The sequence below is a fragment of the Mandrillus leucophaeus genome, unplaced genomic scaffold (genome assembly GCF_000951045.1).
Source record: "Mandrillus leucophaeus isolate KB7577 unplaced genomic scaffold, Mleu.le_1.0 Scaffold989, whole genome shotgun sequence".
In the NCBI taxonomy this organism is placed as follows: domain Eukaryota; kingdom Metazoa; phylum Chordata; class Mammalia; order Primates; family Cercopithecidae; genus Mandrillus; species Mandrillus leucophaeus.
Window position 1 is genome coordinate 467,573 of NW_012110796.1, and position 9,731 is coordinate 477,303.

The window sequence follows — 9,731 nt, forward strand, 5'->3', positions numbered from 1 at the left end:
TTCCAGCAAGAGATGCCTCCCTTTATAAACACTCCCCAGAACTGACATAAACAGAGAATGAGACGTAACGAGCCATAAAGAGATGTGATGTGCTTTAAAAGCAACAAAATATCAGGCAAGGAATATATTCTGCTATAATATGTACATCATATGGGTTCCATTTGTTTCCTAGAGATAAAGTGATCACTTAACTACGAAAATTACCATCATCCATCTCTCCACATGCATTCCCATCCCTGAGAAGCGGTAGGAACCACGGGCCTCCGTGATGTCTAAACAAGTGCTCTTGTGAACAGAGGTTTCACTCCACTGAGAGAAATGGCCATGCAAAGCAGTGTCTCAAGAGAGCAAGGCACATCAGTGTCTCACCTAGAGTATATTTTAAAAATCTGTAATACAAATGATTGCACTGAGGGACAAAGGTTTTCCTGTACTCTCCCTCCATCCGACCTTCAAACAGATGCGCTAGTGTCAGCTCCAGTAGAAATAAGAGGTATCCTTGACATTATCCTCGGCTGTGATGTAAGGAATCTGTGTGCTTACAAAATTAATGCCAAGTATTTCAGGCTGTCAGCTGACATCCTCTCCACTCCCCAGAGCTGAGACTATTCAGTAATGGCAGTACCTCTGACATCCTGTCTGACATCTACAGGACCCGAGAAATTCCAAGAAAATATTATAAATTCTATCATTTCATGATTCACACTTTGTGGAACTGAAGATCTCCTCTACACAAAAACACAGGACATGTCAGAACACCCCATAGGTATGTGATTTTTCTTAACTTGTATGGTTTTATTTATAAGAAAATTCAGTTACTGAATTATGAAACAGACATGTGGGGTCTGCTTTGGGGATCTAGTCCTTAAGATGAGTTCATGAGGATGAATGATGTCCTTCTCTGAGACATATTAGTGCTTCTACAACCCGTTGTGCCAAGCACCAGTGGGCTAACAGATCCTCCAGATACACAGACACAACTTAAAGCAGAGAAGCCAAGTAGAGAGATTTGAAAAATGAATTCTAACACCAGCATACTGGATTCCCAAATAAATTGTTTAATCACATTGTACCTTCATTTCCCCAATGATGAGGTAGAGATAATTACCTTTGCTTATTTCACAGGGGGGCATTTTTAATAATAAAAAGAATTATTTGAAATCTTCAAAGAAAGAGTACTATTGTAACCTACTTATATAAGAAACAGAAAGAGAAAATTGAGTTAACCATCTTAAATTCTGCCAAATTAATCTAATTTTTAAAAAGAGAGACTGAGTGAAAACTTATCGCTGTCGTTCTCATCACAACTGAAATCCAACACATTAAAGATAGAGTGAAAGAGATCAACTTTTAAAACTTTTAAAACTCCATTCCTGGTAGCCACAAACACTCTTATCAATTCCCGTCGAAAAACCCTCCTCACCGTCTCCCTTCCTTCCCCTTTCTCCTATTACCTCTGCCTTCACTCCACTTATTCTTCACATCTCTCGGCTTGTGTATCTTCCTCCTTGATAATTATAACCTCACTCCCACTGTCACACATAGAACTGATCCAGAGGGGACTTGAGAATTATTCTGACCAATCTCCCACACAGTAAAAAGGGACAACTGAAGACTGAAGTGATACCATAACAGGCTCAGGGTCGGGTAGCCACTTACATGCAAAGCTGGGTTCTCACCTAGACATATGACTCCCAGTCCAGTGCTCTTTCCAGTACCCCACATGACAGCCTACCTGGGCCTGTTCACCAGCCTGCGTCAAGAAATACATTTATGAAACAGTTACAAGCACCTTGTTCTCCCAGCACATAAAGCGCATTGAGTCACAGTTAGAAAAATAAAACTGATGGCAGCAGTCAGAGGAGAATCCTGTATCTGGAAGACACCTTAAAACTTTCACCTTCATTACCCATAATCCATCTTACCTAGGAAGTGAGACTCAAGAGGTCATTCCCACAATGCCTTTCCTCCCCAGACCCTCATTCCAGGGTTCAACATCTCTTCCATTGGTCAAGCCTAAATCCTTCCTAATGATGATACTGAAGCAAAAGCACAGCACCAGGTTTTCCAGATCTGGCTGAGAAGACACGAAGTGAGCCCCTAAGTACAAATGAGCACATACTTAATACAGGGAAGACACAGTTACCACATTGCTAAATTTCTCTACACCCTTATGTTTAGCAGATTAAATAATTGTAGCTCCTTTAACTTTATCTTCTAAATATATTTTTGGCTTTTATCTAAGGCCCCTTTAAATTGTCTATGTTGCTTTTTGAAAGCTGGAGTCCAGAACCAGGGACAGGTAGCTAAAGTGTTTCATACAAGAGAAACTCCGTCAACAAAAGGATTGCAAAGTCTGTACAAGCCAACCCAGGGCAAGCAATGAAATCTGCATGTAAACGAGGCAGTTTTCCAGACAATACTTTTCAATTAGACTAACTTACAAACTTGAGGAATAACTTGAGAAAACATCAACTGAGTCTTCAAAGCATTTTCAAGCACAAGCCCTAACACAGTTTACTGGATGCCATTTAATTGGGCAGCTCTAACCATGTAGCTAAATATAAGAAGGTTGGCATAAGAGATACAAAAACCCAACAACGTCCAAGCTAAATCCCTTAAACATTGTCAGAACGAGGCTAAGAAGCAGCAAGGTGAGAAATCAGGGAAAATGCAAATAGGAATTCCATTTCCTACAAGATGAAGAAAGATAATTAAATAAAAATCCTGACTAGCTAGGGGAGTATGTCCAGCAGCCAAAAAACAAAAAAAGTAATTATTTCATGTGTGCTCCTGGTATAAAGTCTTGAAAATAATAAGGCTGCTAAATTGTATACATCAGGGAAGTGAAGTAGTAGCTCAAAAGATTATGAAAATTGAGATTTCCAAACTGAATTTGAAAAGGAAACAGGTAAAATGAGGTCAGGACATCACAGATGAGAAAGAAGCTTCTACTATGTGGCTGGCTGTTTTAAATTAATAACCTGGAACATTAGCAGGTTTAAAGTCCCATAAAAATGACATGGAGGGAGAAGTACATGTGGTAGAAACAGCGGTGTTTACACCTTCATCATAGAAAGGTATTACTAAAAGGATTTACAAGGTGCTAACATGATACATATCAAAGTCAAAGCGCTTTAATAAATGATGAGAAAAGGCATTAGGCATGGAAGTAAAGCCAAAGGACTTAAAATAACTCCACCTTTCCACACACTAGATTATATTAAACTAACTAAGCCACTCCAAGATCCACAAAAGATCAGATTTTATTTTTCCCTAAGAGGCAGTATTCCCAAGAGCACCAAACCAGTAAAGGCGGTTAGGCAGAAAAACCAAGAGTTGAAAGAACATAAAACACTAGTCCTTTCTGGGATATTGTTACACAGGCTGACAGAATCTAAATATATATATATATATATATCATGACCCAAAGAAGTCCCAGGCTTAAAATCCAAAAAGAAAGAAAAGCAAGTATATTGCCCTTTTTTCCTATTGGGAAAACCTTGTAACCACTGAAAGATTAGAACAGATAAATAGTAATGGGTCAGTACAATTAGTATCTTCTAATTATAGAAGCACCCAGATTGGCATCAAACTCACCAACTCTTGGCTGTCTTCAACAACGACCAGGCCTCCTCTGGGGAGACTACTCCTTGCCATCCTCAATCTGTACCTGAGATATGTGGCTTCTTGCTTCCAACAGTATCACAGATTATGGACTAAATGTTTGTGTCCTCCCAAAATTCTTATGTTGCAGCCCTAACCCTCCGGATCTATTTGGAGAAGGGGCTTCTCAGACAGTAATTAAGGTTAAATGAGGCCATAAGGGTGGGGACCTGATACAATAGGATTAGTGTCCTGAGAGGTAGAGACCAGAGAGCTCACTGACTTGCTCCCTTCCTCCCTGTGTGCTTGCATGAGGAAGGGCCACGTGAGGACTCAGCAAGGAGGCACCATCTGCAGGCCGGGAAGAAAGTCCTCACCAGAAACCTAGTGGGCCAGAACCTTGTCTTAGGTTTCTAGTCTCGAGAACTGTGAGAAAATAGATTTCTGTTTTTTAAGCCACCCAGTCTCCCAGTCTGCAGTGTTTTGTTATGGTAGCCCGGGGTCACTCAGACATACTACCATATTAATGCTTACTAGTGACTACCCAAACAACAGGGATAAAAGTTTCCATTTGTTTCTTACCTTTCCTAATGCAATGCTCTGCAAGGCTGGATGTTTTAGAAATGCTTTTTGAACTTAATAATGGTTTTAAAAAGTCACAGACTTCAATAACAGCCATCATTTTCTATAAGCACTAATGGTGTTATACGCCAAGAATTTTTAAAGGCAAATAAATTTTTCTTCTTATCTAAAAAGTTGCCTGGAGAAAGCTCACCCTTCTTTTCCTCACTACTGAAAACTGTCAATAGCAATTCAAGCAATATAATTCCTTTTTTTCTTTTTGGAGACAGAGTCTCGCTCTATCCCCCAGGCTGGAGTGCAATGGCGCAATCTCGGCTCACTGCAACCTCCGCCTCCCGGGTTTAAGCGATGCTCCTGCCTCATCCTCCTGAGTAGCTGGGATTATGGGCGCCAATTTTTGTACTTTCAGTAGAGACAGGGTTTTGCCATGTTGGTAATTCCTTTTTAAGAATTACAAACACCAAAGTATCTTGTATAATAATAATTTATGTGCACATGTGTGCTACAAATACCAAAAAGAACTTATGCAATTTTTACATACATAAGATACTTTAGTTCCTTGATTTTATGCCATTTCACCTAAATATTAACAAACATAGGACCGTGGACCTTGGGCTTCGAGAATATTAAATTGTAGAATCATAGAATCATAAAACCATAGAATCACAGGCTAGAGGTTTGTCTCGGTCAAACCTCACTATTTTTTATTTTATTATTATTTTTTTTTTTTCCTGAGACAGAGTCTCACTCTGTCACCCAGGCTGGAGTGCAGTGGCGCAATCTCAGCTCACTGCAACCTCCGCCTCCCGAGTTCAAGCAATTCTCCTGCCTCAGCCTCCTGAGTAGCTAGGATTACAGGTGTGTGCCACCACGCCCAGCTTATTTTTGTAGTTTTTTTTTAAGTAGAGACGGGGTTTCACCATGTTGGCCAGGATGGTCTCAATCTCTTGAACTCATGATCCACCCACCTTGGCCTCCCAAAGTGCTGGGATTACCGGCATGAGCCACTGTGCCCAGCCAAACCTCACTATTTTTTTTAAATGAGGAAAACCAGAGCTCAGTACTTTGCTCAAAATAACACAAATCATTCCCAGAATTCCCAGAATTGTGGGGGTTTCTTTTACTGTATTGTTAAGAAATAATTTTCTGTAAAGTAAAATAATGATTCTCAAAATTAATAAACACATATGAAAGATTTAACTCACTAATTAGGGAACCAGTAAGATGCTAAGTCTGATTTTGAAAAGAATTCAGAGAAGAAACAAATAGATAAGCTTCAGAAATGCCAGCAAGACGTAAAATTTGCAAAACTAGTCAATACGCATAGGACCATAATCTATTGCATTCTCCAAACACAACTGGCATTATATGGACCAGAACCAGGTGCTTTACGGTCTATTTTTTATAGCATGCACAATTCTAGTACAGCTCAGAGACAGTGAGAGGCAGAGCTAACATGATGGTTGAGCTAGACAGACAGAGTTTTGGTTTTGTGTTTTTTTTGTTTTGTTTTGTTTTTTATCATTTCAAAGTGTCTCACAACCTGTCCTCACAGTCTCTTGCCACGTACAAGTACTCTGAAACTAGAGAACAACATGGTGGGTGAGTTTAAAAAACAGAATTTAAAATTCTTAATTGCTAACTTTCTGAAAGCCTTCAGAAGAAGACCCAAGTTCATTTCATACCAGCCCCAAAACCAAGAGACAATGAAAACTCGGCCTGTGAGAGTCCAGCACCGTCCGTGTGGACAGTGCTTCTCCTCTCCAAACGACCCCTCTGAATACGTACCATAATCCCACCAGGGCAGGAGGTTCGCAACAGCGGCTCCTCAGCTGAGTGGTGGGAAAGGCCGTATGAAATTCCGGTCTTCTGCTTCCCAGTCTCACACTCTCTCCACATCACAGGCATGGTTACCTCACAGGAGAACGGTTCTAAAGCCCCTTAGAGTCATTATGCAAGAGGCCTCACGGAACGTCTATTGTGACTGAAGAAACGTAAAATGAGGAAACACAGGAGAAGAAACGTCTGCTACACACATACAAAGTAGGTGTGACGCGCTAAATAGGTAGGTGATCGAGCTCAACTCCGACCCCAGTTCCACAGCTCTGGTCAGAAGATCTGCGTTGAAGAAAGGAGAAACAAGGTGGCTCACGCCTGTGATCCCAGCACTTTGGGAGGCCGAGGCGGGTGGATCACGAGGTCAGGAGATCGAGACCATCCTGGCTAACATGATGAAACCCCATCTCTACCAAAAATACAAAAAATTAGCCGGGCATGGTGGCGGGTGCCTGTAGTCCCAGCTACTCAGGAGGTTGAGGCAGGAGAATGACATGAACCCGGGACGTGGAGGGTACAGTGAGCCGAGACTGCACCACTGCACTCCCGCCTGGGCGACAGAGAGAGACTCCATCTCGAACAAAAAAAAGAAAGGAGAAACAAATGGGAATGAAGAGTGGAAAAGGTATCAAATGAGGACTCAAAAGCACTCTGAGAAAACTGTGAGGTTCTTATGTACTGTGTTCAGGCAAAGAAACACAAGACATAGACATGAAGAGAACAGAAAGCAAGGAATAATTTTTAAAACTAATTTGGACCAATTTTTTTTTCTTTTAAAATGCTCGAGAGGATCATTGCAGAAAATACAATGGTAAAGCAAAGTAGCTGAGGGATTTTTCAGTAGCTCCACTGTGAAAAAAACAAGCACATCTTAAAACTACAAGCTTTGAAACTGTTACATTTCTTAATTAAAACATTTCCAGATTCAGTTCATTTCTAAGCAAGACTGCAGCCCTGAAGAGACCAATAAATTTTTATTCATCTTTTTTGAAACAAATGTGATTGACAAGTCATTGTTTGAATAGGAAACTATGAATTAAACAAACAAGCAAACAACCAACCCCACAGTTATGGAACCCATTCCTTGGAGATAATGACGATGTGAAGTACAAGAAACCCATTTCGAAGCACTCGTTTCATGTGGGCACTTGTTGATGGAAATATTACTAGCAAGTCCCCCTGAGAACAGCTCTCTTCATTGCGGTCTCAGGAGCCTTGGTGGTTCACATTCCTCACATGCACTGAGGGCGGTCTTGATAAAAAGTATCTAGTAGACCTCTTGGTGTCAAGATGTAAAGCTTGAACTTGTTTGGGGAGTTTTAAGAATGTATAATAAATATCGATTTATTAATTTACAATAAAAAAACGAATGGGTGAAAGGACCGGACACTGAGCCTCTGACCTTCATGTTTTCTCCCTGCATAGGAAGTCAAACTATAATCAGAATATTGTTGTGTCTGGCACCACAGCAAGAGCAACAAGTTGCATAAACCGTGAAGCACAACAGACTATTCATTCATCCAGCACGTCCTGGCCTAGAGCTAGAAATACAGCAGCGAACGTGAGCGATCAGAATCCAGACTGGACTCTGAAAAGAGGATCTCCTTGCCACAAGATCTGTGCAGTATGGTCCTAGTTCTAGCTTTCTCTGGCCTAAATAATGCCTAATGGAGCCCTGCGAATATTCACTTTACTGACTTTAAAAAAAAAAAAAATTCATATAACATAAAATTTTCACTTTAACCATTCTAAGTGTACACTTCAATGGCATTAAATTCAAAACGTTGTGTAACCACTACCACTATTTCCAAAAGATTTTTGTCATCCCAAACAGAAGCTTTGTAATAAGTTTGCTTTTTAAAAGTGCTACAAGTTACTAACATTTGTGGTTGACATTTTTTTTTCAAATATCTATGTTAAGTGCTCGATGATAAGCCTGCCCATAATGTGTTTCTTTAAGAGGTCTGTGGCCAGGCGTGGTGGCTCACGCTTGTAATCCCAACACTTTGGGAGGCCGAGGTGGGTGGATGGCTTGAACTCAGGAGTTTGAGACCAGCCTGGGCAACATGCTGAGACCCCATCTCTACTAAAAACACAGAAAAGAGCCAGGCATGGTCGTGCACATTTGTGGTCCCAGCTACTCGGGAGGCTAGTGAGGAGGATCACTGGAGCCTGTGGGGCAAAAGCTGCAGTGAGCCAAGATCATGCCACTGCACTCCAGCCTGGGTGACAGAGCGCGACCCTGTCTCAAAAAAAAAACAAAAAACAAAAAAACTGTATGTTTCTTTAGCCATTGTGTTTATTTATGTTAAAATATGAAGTGTTTCACAAATTTGCATGTCACTCTTGTTCAGGAGCCATTCTAATCTTCTCTGTCTCATTCTAATTTTCTAGTATATGTGCTGTTGAAGTACAAACTGGCCACGGGGTTTCGATTTTGTAACTGTTTTCCAGAAGGCAAACTTCTAAGTTCTTAAAGAGAAAGGCACCTCACTGCCATGTCCTCCCTCCCACCCCACTATGGTGTGGTTTCTTCTACAATGCACACTATTTCACCCAACTCGTACAAATATCTAAAGAGACGCTATCATCAGCTTTTTAGAGTAAGGAAGCTGAGACTCACAGGAATGACATTTCTCAAAGCTACTCGGGAGCAAGGGAACAACGCAAGCGTGGGTAACGGCTATTCCATATTGGAGCATGACTGACTGGATGCACATGTTTGTTTTTGCTATACAGCTAACATTAACTGGTTGTAAGATTGAATACTGTATTAAATTTGTTATTAAAATACATACTCCTGTAACAAGAAGGGACATGTAAGACAAAATAGGAAAGATGAAAAGCTTTTAAAGACACAGGAGAGGCTAAAGAAGTGATTTTTAATGGATATACTCTGGGAGAAATTCTCAACTATCTCCCTCCAAATGGGTGATATTAGTCACTTAGGTGGCTGCCTTTTTTTCTGAAAGCTGTCAGACATCTCCATGGGCAAAATAAAGAAAGAAACACTCTACAGTTTATTGATGTATGTATCATGGTAGCACTCTGTGGTTTTAAGACAAATTGAAACTCCATCATATGCTGCTTTTAAAGCCCAAATAACTAAAATAAAAACTTCCAAGCACAGCGAAGGCAAAATACTGTCAGTTGTATGTGCTTAGGAGACACATGCGTCTCTAAAAGCAGCATGTAAATTTCTCTTTTCAAGCACATGTTTAAACTGGCACAGTAACAAACAAGGGGAAATACGGAGCCCAGTTTTAAAGTCAGGATTCTGTTTTTCTGGAGTCTAATTTATTTCAAGAAATCCAAATTATTAAATTCACCTCCTACCTGAGGAAGGATCAAAGGAAAAGTAATACAGGCTAGTCATCCCTAAATGCCAAAGTCCAAAAGACTAGTATTTAAGACCCAAGTCTATTACTTACTAAGTGTCAGACCTTGGCCATGTTACATAATCGCTCTCAATCTGTTTCCTCAAAGTAATACCGCTTAACAAAGGATTAAGTAAAACAGTGCATATAAAGCACCACACACAGACCGTAGCGTATACTGAGAGTTTTATTTCAGCATTAGAAAGCATAGGAGGCCAGGCGCAGTGGCTCACACCTGTAATCCCAACACTCTGGGAGCCCAAGGAGGGCGGACCACAAGGTGAGGAGTTCAAGACCAGTCTGGCCAATATGGTGAAACCCCACCTCTAT

The 9,731-nt window shown here is 40.7% G+C and overlaps 1 protein-coding gene across 1 annotated transcript in view; it reads right to left on the reverse strand.

The window, feature by feature from the left end:
- Nucleotides 1-6,161, reverse strand: part of LOC105532834 (histone-lysine N-methyltransferase SMYD3-like) — a gene marked incomplete at its 3' end in the record, with an annotated part of 469,568 nt that extends 463,407 nt beyond the window's left edge. Inside the window, exon 1 of the mRNA XM_011971138.1 lies at nt 5,977-6,161. Coding sequence (XP_011826528.1) covers nt 5,977-6,096 — 120 coding nt within the window. The remainder of the gene's footprint in view (nt 1-5,976) is intronic.
- Nucleotides 6,162-9,731: the final 3,570 nt, after the last annotated feature.